Source organism: Mytilus edulis, chromosome 7 (assembly GCF_963676685.1).
Source record: "Mytilus edulis chromosome 7, xbMytEdul2.2, whole genome shotgun sequence".
Taxonomy (NCBI): domain Eukaryota; kingdom Metazoa; phylum Mollusca; class Bivalvia; order Mytilida; family Mytilidae; genus Mytilus; species Mytilus edulis.
The window spans coordinates 30646956-30669631 of record NC_092350.1 but is presented as its reverse complement, the minus strand read 5'-3'; the positions used below and the strand labels follow the sequence as shown (position 1 = coordinate 30669631).

The 22676-nt window shown below is 33.9% G+C and overlaps 2 protein-coding genes across 2 annotated transcripts in view; both read right to left on the bottom strand.

Moving 5' to 3' along the window:
* Positions 1–22676, bottom strand: part of LOC139481234 (fatty acid-binding protein-like) — a 69593-nt gene that overhangs the window by 33040 nt on the left and 13877 nt on the right. The gene's annotated exons all lie outside the window — the stretch shown is intronic.
* Positions 13137–22131, bottom strand: LOC139481235 (fatty acid-binding protein 1-like). Its single transcript, XM_071264408.1, has 4 exons — positions 21962–22131; positions 20777–20952; positions 19849–19965; positions 13137–13460 (listed from the first exon to the last, which is right to left on the bottom strand). The coding sequence occupies exons 1-4, from the start codon at positions 22029–22031 to the stop codon at positions 13401–13403; spliced, it is 423 nt and encodes a 140-aa protein (XP_071120509.1). The 5' UTR covers positions 22032–22131; the 3' UTR covers positions 13137–13400.

Sequence of the window (22676 nt, the reverse complement as noted above, 5' to 3'; positions counted from 1 at the left end):
TCTACTGACATCGAATATCATTTCAATAGTGTTTTTTTTTATTTATACACATAGAAAAACAATTATACGGGGTAACCACCCATGATCAACAGTCATTTGATCCACAGCAACAAACACAAATGGCAAAGGTTACAATTATCTAAAGCGTTTTACTTGTAGGCATAGTTGCCCTTAGTCATATGTATCATGCTAGATATGTGTTATGTTAAAAAGTTCAGTTCACAAAACAATTATTGGTATTTGATTGACAATTACTGTTATCACTTTGATAGTTACCGCCGAATTACAAAATGTCTCAATCGAGAGCCGTATTGTACTGGTAATCACATCGGACTGCTAACACAAAGATTTCTAGTTTGATCCCCGTGCCGGGGAGAAATTTTCAGCGACTGAACTGGCGACTTTTCTGTAACACAATTTTTTATTTTTTTTTATACTTCCAAAAATTATAATTCTAATTGTCTTATGAAAAATTGGTGACAATGGTCAATTTACATGATTAAGAGGATATTGTGCTCTGGAGAAAACACTCACAGATTTTTTTTCTTTTTGTATGTTTTGCATTTTTTTTGCTGCAAATGAAATTTTCATCGTCTGACATACTATTTTTAATAGACTTATTTGACTATGCGGTATGGGTTTTGCTCATTGTTGAAGGTCATATAGTGACCTATAGTTATTAATTTCTTGGTATCTTGTGGAGGGTTGTCTCATTGGTAATCATACTACATCTTCTTTTTTATATTAGACAATTACTGGGATTTGTATTACACGAACCTCCAATGGAAGACATTTCTGAATTACTTAACAGTAAACCATTTCAACATTTCTTAAGGGGTTGCACTTACTTAAATTGAAAAGGTTTGTTGATGATGAGGCACCATTTACCTGAGGGCCTACATCATTGGACCTTTCTTCCCCCTGCTTATGATGATAACAAAAAATGTAGACATGAGATATTTAACATTATTTGTTATGTTATTTTGAATTAATCTTTAATTCCAAGAGGCACAACCCTTTACAGTCAGGATTATTTTTTGGTCAAAATTATCTCCCCATTACGCCATAATAAAACTATGCTTAACTGTAGTCCGGGACGTTTACTTTTGTTTAATCCTCACTCCGTTCAGTCCTAGGGAAAACGGTCACCGTAGTATTTAATTTTCCCAGCATTAGGTTGGCCTTTTGTTTACCCAAGGCAGGTGAAGGAAGTCAAATTATGACCGCTGTGATTGGATGTAAGGGTACAATATATTTTTTATTTATCTATGAATAACTGCAGTGTGTATATTTACAATATAAATTTTGAAACCTATTGAAATATTTTCTAGAGAATTATTCGAAAAGACTTGCACAATTTCATAAAATTTGGTGCAAAATGACGGTGGGCATGGATAACATAAACAAGCTCCGTTGGAAGTTGGTTATGATACTATTTGGCTTTAATTTTTAAAACACAATAATAAAGTACTAACACAACATATAACTGTTTTATCCAGGTTTTTATCTTTAAAAAGTGGTAAATTTAGAAAATGTTAATATTGTCGCCTATGGCAGAATAAATAGTACCGTTTTCCATCTATCACTGTACAGGGAAAACGGTACTATTATTCTGCCATAGGCGACAATACTAACATTTTTTAATTTTACCACTTATTATATCAAAAACCTGGATAAAACAGTTATGTGTGGTGTTAGTATTTGATTACTCTATTCTAAAAATTGAAGCCAAATAGTATCATGACCAATTTCCAACGGAGCTTGTTTATGGTATCCATTCCCACCGTCATTTTGCAGCAAATTTATAAAATTTTGAAAGCCTTTTCGAATAATTCTCTAGAAAATATTTCAATTATAGGTTTTAAAATTTATATTGTAAATATAAACACTGCAGTTATTCATAGATAAATAAAAAAATATATTGTACCCTTACATCCAATCACGGCGCTCCTAAGTTGACTTCCTTCACCTGTCTTGGGTACACAAAAGGCCAACCTAATGCTAGGAAAATGTAATACTACCGTTTCCCTACAAGCCAAATGTCTATTAGCATTTCACATTGAAATTGTTTAATTAATATCAGTTTTATGGTTTATATTTGTGTTTACACTAGTTTTATATTTGCTTTATTGTTAATATCATTGTTTTTTGTTATTTTGAATACCCAGAGTGGTAATATATATTGTTTTTTATCATTGTTTACATTGTGTTAAGTAATCGCTTAAAAATTATTCCGGATCTGTTGTGAAAATTTTCCGGATAATGTCGAAGTTAGGTAATCCTTTAAAACTTACCTCAACAAGTGCCAAGAGAGGAAAGACTTCCTTAGATTGGCAGGAAAGCATAATTTGTCGGATTAAAAGCCCGGAAAATTTATATATTTTCACTGACAAGGGCAAAGTTAGTTTTATTGAAGCTACTAAACTACGGAAAGATGAGATCTATTTAAAGATTGTAGAAGAGTTGTCTTCTATTAATCATTTTTTTTCAGAAAATATTGATGTTAAAAACCATAGATCTTGTTGTAAATCTTGGAAACGGAGGAGAATATAGGTGGTGCTTTCATTTTTTCACCTGCTGCAAGCACATCTAGAATCACAACTCGATCAGAGTGGTATTCCTGTATTTTTTGTAAGAACACAACTTACAAAGAAGATGCTAAATTGCACAAAGTGGAATCAGAAGACAGAATTAAGAATATACTTGAGGGAATTAAGAACATACTTGAGGCAGCTAGAAATAATTCGGATCATGAAATTGAGTCAACGGTTTTACATTAAAATTTTACTGAAAATGCCCTTTATCATTCGGCCTGTATAACTAGATACCTACTGAAAACACCCCAAAAAGTAAAAGCAGAATCTTCTGACCACGATACTGCATTTGAGAAGTTGGTATCAGAAATTAATTCAGACCTGATGGTAAAGCATAAGGCTTTTATGATGTCCACCTTGCTTGAGAAATTTCGTTTCTTGCTTCCACAGGACTATGCCGACAAATACACAACATATAAATTGCAAAATAAGTTAATGAATTATTACGGCGATTCAATTGTCATACAACCACAACAAGGCCAGGGTAAATCAAATATCATGTTCAGCAGCTCTATATCTATCGGTGACGCCATCAAAGCTGCAAGTCAGCTAAAATCTGAACTCAAAATAGCACAGTTAGATTTGGAAATTGGAAGTTCCAAAAATACAACAAGTGAAGAACAGATTTTACACACCGCTTCCAATATTTTAAGGCGTGATATACATAACCTTGATCTAAAAAATGATTATTACCCAACACCTTCTGAATGTTCTCTGCCGTTTTCAATTCAATCAATGCCCTCCAATCTGACCAAATTTATTTGTTGGTTAATAGATGAAAAGTTTTTTCTGGCCGTCTCAAACCAAAATCATACTACCGTAGAAAAAATGCGAAAATGTATGTCGCTTACAGAAAGTATAGTTTCAATGAGTACTAATGTAATCATTCTATTTCAAATAAGTCTTCCATTACAATTGTATCACAAATTTGGATCAAAACAATAAGTTGAAACATTAAATGCTCATGGGTTTTGCAGTTCGTATAATGAGGTAAGGCGATACCTAACAAGCTTATCAAGCCATGAAATTGATAGGATCAAAAACGGCGTGTATGTTCCAAACGGTACTGTACCGCTGTCATCAAATGGTTGTCTTATCCAGGAATGATCAGATAACATTGACATTAACATGGAAACGGTGGATGGCAAGGATACTTTCCATTCTATGGTTAGAGCTGTTTTCCAACTGCAGACTGAAATGACAGATTCAAGCGCTGTACATGCTGAACAGGTTAAAGTTAAACGAGGACAGGAAAAATCTCTACCAGTCGTCGAGCAGACAATGTCTTTGATAAACTGTGTACCATTCAACAAGCCAAAAGAGCGTCCTGAGCCTCCCCGTCGTGAGAATGCATATAGTGACATACACTCTTGTTTAGAAAGATATGAAGCTTCTTTAGACTCCGTTTGGGTTTTGCTGCGTCTTCTGTTCAGAGAAGTAATTAAATTTCCAATGAAACTTTCAGAACAAATTAAACAAGCAATCTCTTTCTGGACTGGGTTTAATGGCCTAGTCTCAGAATCACTTCCTTGCCGGACACTTGTTACATATGCACCAGTTGTTGACTCGAAGCCAAGCGATATGTCAACCGTTTATACAACAATGAAGAAATGTATGGACATGTCAAAAGAAGTAGGACAGGACTTTGCAATACAGATGTTTGATCAACAACTTTACGCAGTATCACAACAAGTGAAATGGTCAATGCCGGAAGTTTTTCAATCCCATATTTTGAGGCTTGGTGGATTTCACACACTTTCTTGTTTTATAGCTTGTATTGGCAAATTGTGGGCAGAAGGGGGTCTTCGAGATCTTATGGTTGATTCTGGTGTTTATGCCGGATGCACTGTTGACCAGATGCTCTTAGGGAAACAGTTTAACCGATCAGTCCGAGGTTTAACACTCGTCTATGAAGCATTACGATCGTTATGGTTTGCTTCGTTTTTCAGATGGTGTGAGGAAAATGATGGTATTGATGCAATACCAAAGGATGTATGGGTGATGCTGTCCAAATGTCAAGCAAAGTTTTCAGAAGAATCAGAATCTTTCAAAGATGAACTTAACGAGCTAACGATTCTGTATATCACCCATGTATTACCATTAACAGTTAGATTCAGGAACTGGGGATATCTCGAGTCCCCGACATTCAAGTACTGGGATATGTTCCTGAACGCGGTTGAAGTAATGCTTCAAAACATTCGTGCAGAACGGGAGGGTTTGTGGTCATTGCATTTACATACTACTACTGATATGCTGCCATACTTCTTCATAACCAACAGAACTAATTACTCCAGATGGACCCCGGTTTATATTCTTGATATGCTTGATATCCCTCATAAAGTCCAATCAGCATTTGATTCTGGTGAATTTGCAATTCACCAAAAAAGGGGATCTTTTAACGGCATTTGGAGTGGCATTATGGCCACCGATAAAAACATTATCAAAGACTATGAAGGGCATGGGGGGATTGTTGGGTTAACCCGCAAAAAATCTGCTTTGATTAGATGGACATTAATGAGTCATGATCTCGGTCATTTCGGTTCAGAAATGCGTGATAGAGCTGGTTTGTCCTTAGAGAGTGATTTATCTCACGAGGAAATGAAACCAGCAGCAATGACACGAGATAACCAACAGGTTAGTGATTTGATAGATCATATCATCAACAAAATGACAGATCCTTTTGATGTTACCTTACATCCAGTTCCTCTCATAAACATTTCGACTGGGATGCACGCATCTAAAGAAGTTCAAGATTCTTTATTGAATTCTATTGACGAGGGCACACAAAGGGTTAAATACTTTGTTGATGGCTCTTTGTCGAATGGACAGTCTCGAAGTTTCTTTAACCCGATATCAAGATCTAAACTAAAGTCTTTCGAGGATATGACGAAAAAACTAAACTAAAGTGTCGTTCTGGTGACACAGTTAATGTGCATATCAACCTAGAGTTAGTTTTTATGCGTGCCTTGGCTTTTGCAAATTGTCGAGAGGATGTAACAGTTGAAAAAGTTCTGTCCTATCCAATTGGTTCAATCCCAACATCCATGTTCCATGACGATGGTACAATGTGCAAGACTTGCAAGGCAGATTTAGCTCACATTCTGGAACAGGATGTAGTAGTCTGTCAAACCCTTCCAATATTCGATATATCCCGAACCACCCATATAAGAGATGGCATGGCATTATTGCAATCTATCAATGCAAAAAGGTTTAAAACATTTGATGAATTGGCTTTAGATTTTGTCCGCAATCAGGTTGCTTGCTTTCAATATGCTTCAGTGGTTGCTGACATTTTTAATAGATATGACATTCAAAATTCCATTAAAAGCTCTGAACGGGAATGTCAATCAAAGTCATTTTTTCAATCCAAAGGTGTTTCAAGTAATTGAAGGAAGAATCATTCCAGACTGGAAAAAATTTCTTAGTTCAGGTGAAAACAAGCAGTCACTTATACAGATGGACAAAAACCAAACCTTGCTGGATCATTTCCCAATCCAGAAATAGTGAAAATAATAAGTCCCAAAGGTATATCAGATTGCAGTGAATTGTCAAGTACACAAGAAGAAGCAGATACACGTATTATTCTGCATGCCTTGAATGCTGACAAACTGTACAGGGAAAACGGTATAAACGATCGCATTATTGTAAAGTTTCCGGATACGGACGTGCTAGTGCTTTTAATACATTATTTCCCACAGATAACTCATATATCTGAATTGTGCTTTCAAACATGAATGATCACTAGCATTAAGGATTGTCGGCGTTACATTCCTGCTCATGAGCTGTGTGGGTCGTTAAATTCAGTTTTGTGTAAATTCCTACCAGCTGCACATGCTATTACAGGATGTGATACTACATCGTCTTTATTTGGCATAGGCAAGAAATCCATGCTAAAGGCACTAAAAGAAATGCCTTTTCATTTCAATGACTTGTCCCAAATATCTTTATTAGATATAAAATAATAATCTAAACAGTTTCCGGGTGAAATTAGCCACATGTAAAGATTCTAGCTTGGTCCGACTCCCTCCTTGTGAAGCATCTTTAAAACAGCACGTCCTTAGGTCTTCTTTCCAAACCAAAATCTGGATGACTGCACATATCGCCAAGTCTGCTATTGGATCGCTTCTACAGTTTGGTTGGAAAGAAGGAAAGTGTGGTCTTGAACCTGTCTTGTTTGAAGATCAAATGTCATCTGACTTCCTTCAAGATTTGGTGTGCACATGCAAAGGAAAATCAGTTTGCAGGAAAAGTTGTGTGTGTTTTGAACAAAATTTGTACTGAACTTTGTCAATGTCAAGCATCAGACCTTTGTAAAAACATCAATACACACCTGACAGATATAGATGATGATGATGATGCTTGATTACCCGACCTATTTACGTCTTAATAATGTTAATTCGTATATAAACTTGTTTTGCTTTTAGTTTTTGTCCACTTTTTCTGTTGATTAAATATACGTTTAGTTTACTTTGACACTGAAGCTATTTCCGTTTATTATGATAGGACGATCGGGACATTCCGAATGTTAAAAAACGTCAAAAAACGTTGACATGATGCTAACATATTTTATAAACCTTATATGTATACATTTTGGTTTTCAAAACAAAAATATTAATGACAGCTTTTGTCTGCCAAAAAAAATGTCAAAAATTTACTAAAATAACCATCATGACCATTGAAACTGAAATGAATGAAATTAACTTTTATCCCTACTTTACCTAACTTTAAACTTTTGTATAGTAGCAAGTCGTGTTCAGACTTCATTTTTAATGAACAAAATATTACCAAAGTTCAAGGTAATCCTTGTATGGAAACTAAATGAAGTCATAAATAAACAAAAAGTATCATATAACGAAAAACGTCAATTTTAACGTTAAAAATGACATATTTAGAAAACAAATGGTAATCCCAACAGGCTCCATATATGCTGAATGAAATATTGTCCCCTGGTTGTTTAATATGTTTTATGTTCCTAAGTTTAGCCCAAAATTGACAATAAAGACAAAATTTTGTAATATTCAATTGTTGACCTTTGACCTCAATTATGCAAAATTCCGACCACTTCTCATGCTTACGGCATCATTAATATTAAAGTTGATTATTTAATCTTTTCAATGATATATAATTTAGCCGTGTGTTCGGTGGGTGTATTCCAAAAAAAAATTTTTTTATTCTACCGCTGGTCTAATATCTCATAGATGAATACCAACAATTTATGTTTCCTGCATCTAAAATTTTATTACAAACATAAGCATCATAAAGTATTATATGTTTATGATTGTTATTTGCAAAACGTCCAGTGGCAAATATTTCATGTGTGTTTCTGACGATTTAATATGTTAATAATCAACAACGAAGTCAACCCTTAATTAAGTTGTAACATGTTCTCCCCCCCCCCAGACTATATTCTGAAAATGATGTTTCAAAAAGTAAGCCCTCACACAAAAACTAAACAGTAAATTTCAGTATTGTTTGGTTGATTTTTTTTTATAATCCACATACTTTATCGAAATCCATAATTATTTATTTTTTCTGATTGAAACTTGCATCACCAATTTACTTAACAATATTAAATCAATAAATACACTTAAAATAGTGGAACATTTCGGGAAGTCATGCACCCATGTGAAATGTTTGGTGTATCAAAATATAAATAGTCTTTACGAGCGAGAAAATAAGAATGAAACCAAATTTGTCCGAGAGAGTTAATACCTTATTATTTATTGGTACAGTTATGTAGTCTTTTTTCTAATTGGAAATTATAGTTGAAATACATTCTTTAGTTTGTTCTAATATATTTGATAAAAAATGCAATGTTATAACAAGGCAGTAAAGGGAGTCAAGATACATCATAATTTCATATAACTTGATGCCAGTACTATTATGATGTCTAACATCTAAGCGAGTTATAAATGAGGGTGAGCTAAGGAAATCCGAATGTCCCCAAACACTGTCGTCACCGTTTAAATTTTATATAACTGTGTAAATTCATAGCGCACATTATTATTTTTATTTGAAGAATATGTTTGCAGTCACTGTTGTAATTAGCCATACAACCTATGTCATGTTTGACAATTTTTTTTAGAATTGAGCAAGCATCTTAACTGATGTTCAGTTTAACTTTTCGATTGTATAAACTAATATCGATTTTGTCATTAGCAAATTAAAACATAACAAAATTGTATCTTCTTATGAGGCGGGTTGTATAGAGACACACACACGTTATTTTTTAATCTCTGAAGAAGTCGCTCCTCACTATCCTACTACCTGTTGATACATTTATTTTTGGCATTGCACAAGTCATGTCTTCTCTGACTGTTCATGACGTTAAAATACTAAATCCCTGGGATGTGTTTTAGTTGATTGTAGTCTCTGATGCATGATTTTTTTATTATTAGTTGTTTTTGGCTTTTAACTAGCTCTCAGTAACTGCGAGTACTCTCAAATCGTACTTTCTTGTTAATTTGACCTGTTGATACTATTTGTAATGCTTTTTTGTTATTTCATATAAATATGGATTTTGTCTATATACCAACTTTGATTATTTGGAATATCTACAAAAAGATCTGACTACACTGACGAAATCGGAACAGAAATGGAAAATGGAATCTAATGTCAGCAAATACAACGTGATGCACCTAACAAGATAAAAAAAAAAACATAAAAGAACCCTTTTACATGCATGGGAAACAACTAGAAGCAGTCACAGACACGAACTACTTGGGACTTACCATCAAAGATGACTTAGCTGGAACCTACACATAAACAACATTATAGCCAGTGCAAATCAAGCACAAGGGATGTTCAGCAGAAAAATAAAAAAAGCTCCACAGCAAACAAAAACCAATGCTGTCAACGCACTTATAAGACCAAGAGTGGAATATAGCGCAGACATATGGGATCTCTATACGCAAGACAATATTGACAAAATAAAGCGGGTACAAAAAGAGCTGCTTGCTATATTATCAACGACTACAGTAACGAATCGAGTGTCACAAGCATGATAAGCAAGCTTAACTGGATACCTCTCTACCAACGAAGAGTGAACATCAGATTGTGTCTATTTTACAAAATTAAAAATGGACAAGTATCAATTCCAACAGATACTTACCTCATACCAATAAACAGAACATCAAGACACTACAATACCATGGCATACACCATCTTCAGCCCAAGACACGATTAATACAAATTCTCATTCCAAGAACAGAAATAGCCTGGAATAAATTACCGGAATCGACAGTGAAAGCTCCCACTATCGAAGCTTTCAAGACACTGGTTACTTAGATGATTGAATGTTTTTATCCTGCACTTACTGTACAGCATGCGCCGTATTTTCTTTTTTGATCTTTGATCTTTGACTGTAAATAGACATTACCAACATCTACGTAACGCACAAGTATTGAGTACTCATTATTGAGTTTAACTACTATATCTAAGAAGAAGAAGATCTACTAATTTTCACTTCTTTATACTACATTTGTATGCACATCAAGATTATTCTCCTTAAATCTGTAAAGGGCAGTTTTATCTAGCTCTAATTGTCTAGTTTTATTGTTGATATTCACCCTATGTGTATCTACTGTAAAATTAGGTATTTATACGACAGAACTTTCTTGGTATTCCTAATTATTGGAAAATGTTATATACACAGAATTAGTATACCTAAAACGACTAAGTTATTTTTTATTTACCTGTATATATTATGAAAACTGTTTTTGTTTCAAAAGTGAATATTTTCTAAGGGTTATTTAATATTTCGCGGTGGTGTCTTGCCACGGCTTTGTTTGTTTGCTTTTTGGCCTTGAGTGTTTGTCCCTAATATTTTATTAACTATGTATTTGCATTCAGGTATCGCAGATCAAATTTATTCGTTCATAGTGTGTTAATTTACGTTTTTTGATTAGAGTTAAGCCTTCCAATTGATATTTTATCGTGTGTTTTCTGTGTTGTAATGTTAAACTATTGTTTCAGAAAAAGGGAGAAGGTTTGGTACCATCAAAACATTTAATCCCGCTGCAAATGTTTGAACCTATTCTAAGTCAGGAATCTGATGTACCGTAGTTAACTTGTCGTTTGTTTATGTAATTTATACGGGTTTCTCGTTTCTCGTTTTTTTTTTTTTTTTATACAGATTAGACCGTTGGTTTTCCCGTTTGAATGGTTTTACACTAGTAATTTTGGGGGCCTTTATAGCTTTTTGTTCCGTGTGAGCCAAGGCTCCGTGTTGAAGGCCGTACATTGACTTATAATAGTTTACTTTAAATTCATAAATTGTCATTTGGATGGAGAGTTGTCTCATTGTCACTCACACCACATCTTCCTATATCTATGTCATAGTATAATCAAAGTAGACTGATATGATTCATTTAACATCACCATCATACTGCTGAAGGATATCTGTTATCGGAAATATTTATAGATACTTAAATTTATAGTTTCCTCTTTTTGTTATTACTCGTTACGATGCAGCGCCCTCGTGGGAAACATGATCGTTAACTATTATTCAGACGTTTTATATATATATATATTTCTTTTATTCTTCATGCATTTATCACTCTCTGCACCCATTGTATAAAAAAAATTAATCAACGTGTGGTTCGATTGATCTCAGTTCATCATTAGTTAAAATTCGATTATGACGTCGAATTTTCTTGCTTTCCTCTGAATTTTGTATTGTGACGTCATGAAAAAATGCGACCATGACTCATAAAGTCACATAGAAAGAACACATCTTTTTGCAGAACTTTCGTAAAGAAGGAATAAATTTGCCTGCATATTGTTTGAAAATCATTAGAGAAACAGATTCCACCACCAAATCTCGTGTAATACGATATTTATTCACTCTCGACAGTTAAATTTTAAATATTTAAAACGCTCGGCGACCCTCCCGTTTTAAATTTGAAAGTTTTTAACTGTCTAGAGTGGATAAATATCGTATCACACTCGATGTAGTGATAGAATTTATATGTATATATCGATTATCAGTTTACAGAATGGGTAAAACTTTAACTCATCGGATGAAAACTTTATGACATCAAAGAAAATTGCAAGTAAGATTTGATATTATCAGGTCGGAGACAGCTAAAACTTCATCTATTTCTCTTCGAAGGTTCGAAAACAAAACCTTTTTTATACTGTAATTAACAATAGCATTCCTTTATGTGTTTACAATTAAAAAAAAAACACAAATTACTGCAGAAGTTTACAATTATTACTATCCGCTTTAAAATCATCAACAGAAGTAACACACTAGTTATCATAATTAAAAGCTACTAATCCTTCAAGAGCACCTTACTGCATCCTCGGTCTCTGTTTTGGATTCATTTGTACAAGGCCTTGGTTTAATGTCTAGGGCATGTTTGGTCTGTTTGTTTGGTTTTTCATTCTTCTCTTTATAGGGATTTTGACTTTTGAATTGCCTGATTTTGCTTATTTTTGTATTTTCCCAAACTTTTGTTCCACCCTTTTAAACACAGTGTTGAGCCTTTTTCTCCAAATGGTATGTTCATGCTGCAGGCATTTCTCTAGAGCCGGGGTCACACATTCACGATCTTTACTACCGTCCTTGACAGGACCATTCCCGATTAAAATTTATCAAAAGTCTGAGCAAGATCCTGTGAATCGTAAATGGAAATTCAAACTTTAATTAAAATTTGTAAAAACAAATAATTTTATCACGACAACAATCAGAGTGTTCAGGAAGCGTCGATATTCAACCGTTTCCAAGCGAATATGTCCCGATAATCCCGTTCTGAATCCGCTTCTAATCCGATTCGTAATTTTCGCCAGGTAAAATTCGACCGAGTTTGTCACGACTGCGTCCCAACTTTACCGAATGTAATCCGACAGAGATCAGACAGTGAACCGACGCTGACGGAAGTTATCCGTTCGAAAACTGTCGGCATATTCGGGATGATCAGGTACTGTCGAACGTAATTCTATCAAGGTCCGCTCTATTGCATTGCAAACGGCTTTGTCTGGTCTCAGTCGTATTGTATTCTGTAATTGTCGGGACTCTGACGTGGGTATCATTGACGAATTTCGTTTTAATAACGGGACTGTTTCGGAACGGTTTCGGTAAAAAATGGTTCGCAATCGACAAGACCTGGATGCAATCTGGACTCAATCGACAGCTATGAAAAATTACTCCAGATCATTCCCGTTCCACAGGACACCGTCCAGAATACACAAAACATTGTTCGGAATTCGATCCGATATAGCAGAATCTGTCACGACATAGCCACGATTGTAATCCGACTAAACAAAATCGGCTGAGTTGCCCCGAGTGTTACGGGACGCACCTAACTATCGGGGTGCTTTGTCGAACTATTCGGACCCTTCCCGACCCGTATGAATCTGTTACGAACTAAAACGACTACGTTCAAACAATGATAGGACATTCCCGATAATTGAGGATACTAATCCGACTTTTTCACTTTTCGTGTCGTATTGCTGTCTGATCCCAAAACAGGAGCAATCATCGGCAATGTGTGAACCCCGCATTAGATGTAGTTAAGCAAAAATAAATTAAGAGATAACTATGTTAGAAAAAGTTTTATTGCAAAGCTGCCAACAATTGTGTATTTACGACAAATATTCTAGGGGTTAAACATAAAAACATGTTATCGTCTGATTTTCGCAGAAGACTTTTGTGCTCTTCTGTTCTTTTAAAAACTGTTTTTGTCGCTTATTACACACATACATCTTGTGTGTACATTCTTTAGGCATCTCAAGACGTTTTCACACATTCAAACAACACTTATGAATGACGTTCACTACCACTCCGTTTGTTTGTTCTTCAGACTATGTGCATCTCTCGAAAGTTTGGGTCATCTTTGCGCCACTTTCCAGTTCTTCGAAAACCTTAAATGACAATCAGTTGATATAACATCATTGTCGAAATTATTATGATTCATTTGTAATAGTTGATTGGTAAATATTCATCATTTATGTTTCTTACACAAAAATACGTCAGACACAGTAAAAGGTAATTAGTATATGATTACAGCTACAAAATAAAATTGGTTTTGTGGCAGATAATTAGGATAGTACAATTTGTTTCAAAGAACAAATACGTGTCGGTTATTGTATAGAAAGGTATATAATATGAAACTTAGAGCGAGGGGCTTGCCCCCGAGCTCTTAGTTTCATATTATATACCTTTCTATACAATATCCAATTTAGCACATATTTACAACTTGAGTAATCCTGTAATTAGTGTAATTGACATGTTTTGGCTGACTAGATGTAGCTCATTAACGTAGTTTTGTAAATCTACTCACTAATATCATTGTAAAAATGGGATTTCAAAAGACCCTTGACTTTAGAATGAAAAGAAAACTAGGTAGCTGCTGGTGTAAGTATGTTTATTGATATAAAGCGGTGTTTTACTATACATGTACTTATTTACATGGTAAGATGACAAAATAAATTGAACAAGAGCAGACAATTCTTAAATTGCAGTGAAAGCTTTAACTTCTTGAAAATATATTTTAAATTCACGTAAAAACTAAAACTATATTGAAAATGCTTTTGAATGAGTACAAACAGTTGGATCCCCCTCCCATACATTTTTTTAATCTTTGGTTGAAACACCTTTTAAAAAAGGCTGGATCTGCCCCTGGTATGTACCCATAGGTAGTCCAGTGGATAGTTTACATTCATGAAATATTTGTCACTGGTCATTAGGCAACCAATAATCGACCAATTAATGACGAAATATATCAAATTGCTTTATTAACAATTTCCCTTCAAAAGATTCATGGTTGACTCGTTTTGTGTACAAAGTAATTTCATGGAAGATAAAGGATTACAGATTTTAGATGGAGTTGTATTTTAATCAAGGTATAAAGAACCATAAGTGTTACTCTTTATTTTAATGAAAGAAACTTTTAATTGTAAAAAAAAAAAATTGGATCAAAAGACGATTAGTAGGATGTTAAGAATCTGTTTGAAAACTAATTACAAACTATTTAGTTAAATTTGGAACACAGATTTTTTTCAAAATAGCCAGTAGCAATTGTTGTTCTAATATCTTGATTACGATACAATGAAATCTTACCCTTGTGGTCATTCATGCGTAGTTACTTAGTACACGGAAAAAGTATGTACTATGAAAATTAGAAGGCAAATTCAAGCAATTTGATTGGACGAGAAGTTGTAAGTATGTGCTAAAGTTACATTGTATACTTATTGACTGGGTATGAGGGGAATAGTAAGTTTATTGTCCCCGAGGTGCGACTATTGCCCTGAGGCGAAACCGACGGCAAAAGTTGTACTCCGAGAATACATCCAAGCTCCTCTGTTCTAACAGGGGTGATCTGAGCCGGTTCACCCCTACCAGATCACCCCAGTTTCTTTGTTATGCATGCTTTCCTTTGTTCTGTAACATTTTGGCGGGAATGTCAAATCCACTATAAAACTTATAATTAATTATACGGAAAAGACTATCTATCAAAATCACGTGGAAAAAATCCAGTGTATACGCAGGGATTCGAACTCAAGACCTTTAGCATATCAAGCCACGATACATACCACTACACAAGGACGACTGGATACGAACTAACAGTAATTTAACATACTTAAAGGAAGCAAAATCTTTTTATAAGTGGGGCGAGTTGGCAGACCTTTATTCAGTGGGGTTTAAACCTTTTTCGTTAATAAGAAAGTTGTCAGACTAATTGTTCAATTTGATTTTACACTTATTCAAAAGTGGGAAGAGTCGGTTAACAAGAATGGGGCGATTTTTTATAAAGTGGCGATATAGTGTGGGCCGATTGGCAAGTGTGGCGAGTTGACATTGTTTGATATCTACTCATCGTGTTCGGAGGTCATAAAGGGTATATATCATAAAGTAATATATAAATTATATTATAGTGGTTGTGTGGCGTTCTAAACTCGATTTTATGAATAGTAGCGGTTTTTTCGTCTAATCTAAAACAGCAGGGATGTAAAATAGTTATCCCATTCGGACTTGGTGTGTAAGTGTTAGATCACCCTCTGGCCTCCGGCCATCGGGATGATCTTACACTGACACACTGCGTCCTTGTGGGGTAACTATCAAGGACAATAAACTTTCTATGTCACGAAAAGCAAATTAGTCAGTGTTTTATATTTTATCGAAGAAGACAACAGACAATAAATGGGGGGGATACATTATCATTATATAAAAAAAAAAACCAGAAACACAAGCATATTGTTTAATGTTTACTTCATAAATATTCGGAAATGCTAAGGCTATGTCCTGCATTGCCATCAAACTTAGATACAGCCCGTAACAGAGTAGTGATCGAATTCGCGTTTCTTTACCGTCAGAATAGGTTACGTTATCAACAAACTTATTTCAGAAGTAACATAATTTAATTTTCTTCATCGACAAAATATTTCATTTCCAACGTGTAAGTTTTCGTTGTTTAAGTCGGTTTTCGTTGTTTAAGTCGAAGTTTTTTTAACACAGTAAAACATTTTTTTATAATCAACCTCTGTCATTGGCATTTTCATTTTAACGGTAAAGGATCAAATACGGGATCTCCGAAATTTCTATCATTTGTTACGAGGAAATCATTATTCAATCGAACATATGTCTTTGTTCATGACACATATTATGAACTACAAAGGAGTAAATTCAGTTGAAATGATCAAATACTTTCGAACTGACGGAAACAACAATACATAATCAAGAATGTGTGTTCTGTCATAAACAATGGCTTAGTCGTGCGAATCTTACATGTAACTGATCTTAGCTGTAGAAACAGTTGGTGCGACCTCGATAAAATCTTTATCAATTTGATATAAGCGATAAATATTCATGACTACAATGATAATGTGAATTTATTGGAGTCACATCCACTGTTTCTACTGTAAACATGAATTCGTCGGTTAGTGCAATGAAGACACTTTTAAAGATTGAGATTGTTGGTTTATTCTTTACACCTTCGAGGCATTAAAATTATTTCAGTGTTTATTTAAAGTTAAATTTATTTTTAAATCTCTTCTGTTTAAAATTGTCGAAACTTCCGTTTAAGATTTCTGTGGTAAAATATCTATTCTATAGTTAGGACCATTTTATAATAAATACCCTTTTGTACAAGAATACTTTCTTTATAGAAGTATAGATCTGCTGGTTATAGATTTGTTTTTATAACTTTCATTATTGTGACGACGCGCTATAAAATTCAGATTAATTTATAAATGAAGTTGCATATAAATTTTTGGTCATAAACACAAATCTTTTAAACAGTTCGACGAGTGCGTCAACGTTACAGTAGTCTGTTTACTGTAAGTTACTAAGCTTGGCCCGATTCATCTGTCATTAATGGAAACTAATTCACCACTTTCTGAGGCATTCATTTGTATTTCACCATCAGACATGGAGCTACATTTGTAACTAAAGGAAAACTCTCAAATTAAAAAACTTTGACATGATATACTGAAACTTTCTTATAATCAATTAAACGACTGCTTTTCTTAGATATGTGATTTTTCATGGTCAAACTTTTTCATTGTTAACGGACATTTTGAGATTTTTTATTGTAAAAAAATGGTGTTTTTTTAAAGAAATCAACATTCAAAATTTAGAACTTCATGAACATGTACAGGAAGCTGAATTATTGCACATCTATGAACTACTTAAAATTGTACTTCGATCTGTTGCGTCCTCAAAATGTTCTGACCGTCCTAAGATTTAATGTAAGGAAATGTTTCGGTAAATTAAATTCAAATCCGAATTGAATTGAATGTTTATGACACACAAAAAGAGAAACCAGAATCTCTTGATGACCAAACGTATGTACACGTTGGGGCGATTTGGAGCTTTTCAGAAGGAGTGTGATTCCACCCTTGTTGAAAGCCTTGTGGAGACCTCTAGATTTTTAAATTCCCTCCGTTTTTCTCATGGATGGAGTGTGGTCTCTCTATAAATTACCCCATATCTTTTCATTTTCCTATTTACCGAAGGTTCCATGTGAAAATTTCCATTGAATCATATCTGTTAAACTAAATGTACAAAACAGGCTAAAGAAAAGGCGAAATTTCTTTTTCAAACCCGTACTAGAAATCTATTTTTTTCTAATAGAGCACCTTACATTATCGTCAATGAGTTCAGGCATGTGAAAAATTATATAATCATACACAAGAAAGAAACCCTGAACAGGCTTTCAGCAATAACTGTTACCTATTTAATATTAAGTAAATATTAACATGTACATGTATTTGATAAAGTACAGATATAACAAAGAAATTGCCCGGTATCCGACGTAAGAGTACACTTTTTACTGCACGCGTAGTCGGGTGCGTTCACTACGAGGACACTTGTACTCAACTACGCGTGAAGTGTGAGTACAGAATCAACAAAATTTTCCCGTTTAAACTGTACTAGGAAAAGTTTGGCATGTGAAACGGACGAAGACATATTCTAACAGAAGTACAAATACCAGTCCTCCCTTTTGTGTATACATATGAGAAAACATTTCAAAGTTATTGATTGAATTCAAATCCATCACACATACGGTACACATTGTAGTCCGAAAAAATAAAGGACTTCATTCCTATCAAACACCTTTTTAATTGTTTATCAGTATATTTCTTTTAGTTTTGGGTAAAATTTAAAGGAAATAATACTATCAAGACGTCCTTCCATAAATCTTTTTTTTTTCTGTTCTGACTTTGAAGAAATGACTACTTTTCGCCCAATCGAAATGGTGCATGGACATATTTTGTTTCATTTTATTAGAATTATTTTCAATATTATCGGTATCAAACTTGATTATCGACACATGAAAGTTTGTCAACATTGTCAATCTTTTTAACGTTAAAGTACCAATAGTTCGGTCACTACTCAATTAAGTTAGCTAATTTTGACGGTAAAGAAACATCAATTCGATCACTTCTCTGTTACGGGCTGTAAAATAGTTAAACCGCGACGTCGTTACTCCCGAAGAATTTAAAACATACTCCAATCACGCTGCTGCATTGGCAGTTCCTCGAAATATAAATACGCTTGCGGTCAAATAGTTTCTTCGTGGTCCAATAGTTGGAAACTATTGACCGGTCCAATAGTTCAAAGCTTGCAATTTGAAAAAAAATAGTCAAAATATTGTGTTCCTACTTTATATAGAAAATGATAATGATAAGTGAGGTATAATAAAATAGGTTCTTAACTTTAGTTTTTACCAATGGGATGACTATTTGATATTCGTGATGGGGTAGGGTAGAGTGGAGTGGTAAAAAAAATCCTGACAACTTAACAAAATAATCTTGACCAAGACTTGTTCAAATAGAATATTCTTAAGATTAAAAATGACGGTGTTTCAATAAATCCTTATCAAGAAGTAAGTTAAGTACCGTATATGTAAAAACATAGCCGAAAGGAATCTGTGTCATACAGAATTCAATTACAGAAGTGTGAAATACAGATACAGATACAGATACAGAAGCTCTGCTCGAGGGATTATATTGTTTGAGGGTTGATACGGTGTGTGATATTGAAAAAAACCATATCATATACACTTTATTATATAAATATACCTCAAGTAGATGGAGTTTTTTTTATGTGACATGACGTCATACAGATAAGGAGTTTTGGTTTGAAATGACGTCATACAGAGTATTGGTTTGACATGACGTCATACATATTAGGGTTTTGATAAAGCCTTTGCAACGGTGACTGCAATCGATGATGTGACGTCATCCAAATTAAAGGTGTGATAAAGCTTTTGCAACCGTGCTGATATCGATATCATCACGGATGGCTGATACAGCACGCTTGCCATTGATTGTATTACACATACAATTTACCTATATATACTACTAAGTATATACTCAGAGGTCCATCTTGGAAGTAAGATGTCAAATATGGTTGGTTAATATTATTAAGGGATTCAAAAACATTAACGTGATATGTTATGATTGGCAATGAGACTATCACCATACAGATGGCAACAGAAGGGTTCATAAACATTAACGTCATGTGTTATGATTGGCAAAGGGACTATCCCCATACAGATGGCTATAGAAGCGTTCATAAACATTAACGTGATGTATTATGATTGGTAATGAGACTATCCCCATACAGATGGCTACAGAAGGGTTCATAAACATTAACGTGATGTGTTATGATTGGTAATGAGACTATCCCCAAACAGATGGCTACAGAAGGGTTCATAAACATTAATGTGATGTGTTATGATTGGCAATGAGACTATCCCCAAACAGATGGCTACAGAAGGGTTCATAAACATTAATGAATACTTACTGCTGTCATTTTATTTCCTTCAACTTTTCGAACAAGTTTCATATTTTTCCAACCACCTGGTAGTTCCATTTTTTCCAATACAGTCATTTGGGAATCCGAGTCAAATTTGATAGTAATCTAAAATACAAAAAAAATATAAAGATCGTAAAAAGGTTATTTATTTTCAAGCGAATAGCTTATTTACAAGGTGTCATATTTAGAAATGGGAGCAAAGCGACAATTGGATTATATGTTCACGTTCTGGCGTACTTAATTATAACCCTGGTACCTTTGATAACTATCTATCTTCCTTGCGGGGAGGAGGACAAACGTTTTGTTTTTACTTTCAGTTTTTAAACTTTTTTCTTGTGCTGCAGTACTTATAACTGAATTTACTAATTAATGTGTGCTTATTTTATAAAGATTAATTAGACCGCAGGCTTTCCTGTTTGAATGGTTTTACACTTGTAATTTTGGGGCCCTTTATAGCTTGTTGTTCGGTGTGAGCCAAGGCTCCGTGTTGAAGGCCGTACATTGACCTATAATGGTTTACTTTTTTTTAATTGTTATTTGGATGGAGAGTTGTCTCATTGGCACTCACAACACATCTACCTATATCTATTAACGTCCATTCTGGACAAAAATAATATTTAAAGTCGGCAAAGTGGTTTTATGCTTTACCTCCGTGGTGCATACCGGACAAAAAACATTACATTCCGGTTTTACATGACCTGAAATTAATTACAAACCTTTATACGCTCACTTATTTGTTTGATCAACTGAATATGGATCATATTTACAAATGAACATATTTGTTAACAGTCTCCAATTCCTCAATCTGGAATAGAAAATAGTAAAATCACAAAAATATTGAACTCCGAGGAAAATTCGAAAAGGAAAGTACCTAATCAAACGACAAAATCAAAAGCTCAAACACATTAAAAGATACCTTAAGACATTGTCCAAATGAGTTTTTCGTCACCAATTCTTTCCCTTCTTCGTATGTATTAGTTGATTTAGGTGTGTTGTCTGATTGATTTGTAATTGAAAACTTATCTCCATCTTTGGTGAATTCAAATGTCCATTTAGATTCTTTGAACTTTTTAATCATTTCATCTGTATACCCTGAAAGTTCATTTTACATGTATATTCAACACGCTAAAAAAGATAAGAGACATATTAACTATTTGGAAAACTTAAACTAGGTTTTCATTAAATACAGTTGTCATTCTACTGATTTTATATCTTTAATTTGTAACCGGCTATCTTCTTTGGCAACAAATAAAAAATTCTTTGGTCGTCATCGTAAATTAATCCCAATATAGTACATTGACAAAGATTCTTAAATTACTAGTTAAACATTAACTGTCTTATTCATTTAACGTATCTACAATGATATCGTATTTGTTTCTTATGTAGTATCTAAAATCCGTTCCCTTTTCATGAATGTGACCTACCGAATCAGACTATTTACCGATTTTGTAATAACATGAGCAACACGACAGGTGCCACCAGTTAAGCAGGATCTGCTGACACTTCCATAGCACCGGTACCTGAGATAACCCCTAGTTATTGGTTAGGTTCGTGTTGCTTAGTCTTTAGTTTTCTATGTTGTGTCTAGTGTACTTTTATTCATCTAGTTTTAGTTTTTTTTTACTTTTTCGGCGTTGGAATTTTTGTTTCGATCTATGAGTTTGCAGGTCCCTCTGGTATCTATCGCACCTCTTTTTTAAATAATGTTATTGATGGTTTGGTTTTGTCTCTAGTTATGACTTATGGTGGATACAACTTTGGAATTGTGGGACATTTTTTCACAAGTTTTGAAGTCATGCTATTCCGACTACTTTCAATTTAATGTGAGTGTGGGTATAGCTTACCTGCACTCACTATTATTTTGACTGAAAATGGGAATACATCATTTTATCGTTTAGTGAATTCAAAGTATATATCTAGACTTAAGATTATGTCCTATTAGTATCATTGACATAGCCCTAGAGATAATTTATCTATTATTGTGGCTTTATATTTGATAGAAAATACAATAATATGATATATAAGACCGAAACGAGTGTTCGTAACTATTCAGGACATACGCAAATATGGAGAATAAATATGAAATAAAACACAAACTTACCCAAAACTTTTCCTACATCTTCGATATTGGTCATAGATACTGAATTCCATTTTCCTAAAAATTGAGCCATATCGAAATAGTATGTAGACGTTAACCTGGCGTGCTGGTTGAATATTTGTGGGTTATTCAGTGACTTTACATTTCTTTTATATAGTAGATACACTCGCCATTAATCAATATACATGTATCAGTTACCAGGTAAACTGAATCATTATAAAGTAGAACGTTCTAAAATATGACCTGCAAAAGGTAGAATTTCTATTCAATATACAACATACAATTTAAACTTGGGTTACGCTAAATTTTAAGTAGAACGTTCTACAAAAAAGTAGAATGTCCTTTAATTTATGCAACAATAATATGAAATAGAATTCTTATTTCAATCAAATTAGTTTTATTTTCATCTAAGATTGTCCCGTAGGTGAAACAAAATTCAAATTAAATAAATATATTCCTCTGTCATTTAATTTCTTATAACATGTATTTACACTACATTTCACGTTGAAATTGATTTTTAATTACTCGAATCATTCGGTATCATTGTCAGCTTTCTCTTCAATTTTATTATTATGCGATTTTCCATCAAAAGATTGTGCCCCATGCCAATCACAATTACTTTGTTTCTGTAAATTGTTTTATGATATTTACGAAATTTATGAAATACTAGAACACAACCTTGATATCGCGTGTCCGTGACTGAATTAAAGTATATAAC

Bases quoted from the DNA above. Each gene is read 5' to 3' on its own strand.
- LOC139481235 (XM_071264408.1), bottom strand. From the start codon at position 22,031: ATGGCTCAATTTTTAGGAAAATGGAATTCAGTATCTATGACCAATATC. The intron at 19,966-20,776 runs GTATCTTTTAAT...TTTGTATTTTAG, and splicing joins CATTTGGACAATGTCTTAAG to ATTACTATCAAATTTGACTC. The intron at 13,461-19,848 runs GTAAGTATTCAT...TTGTCATTTAAG, and splicing joins AAGGAAATAAAATGACAGCA to GTTTTCGAAGAACTGGAAAG.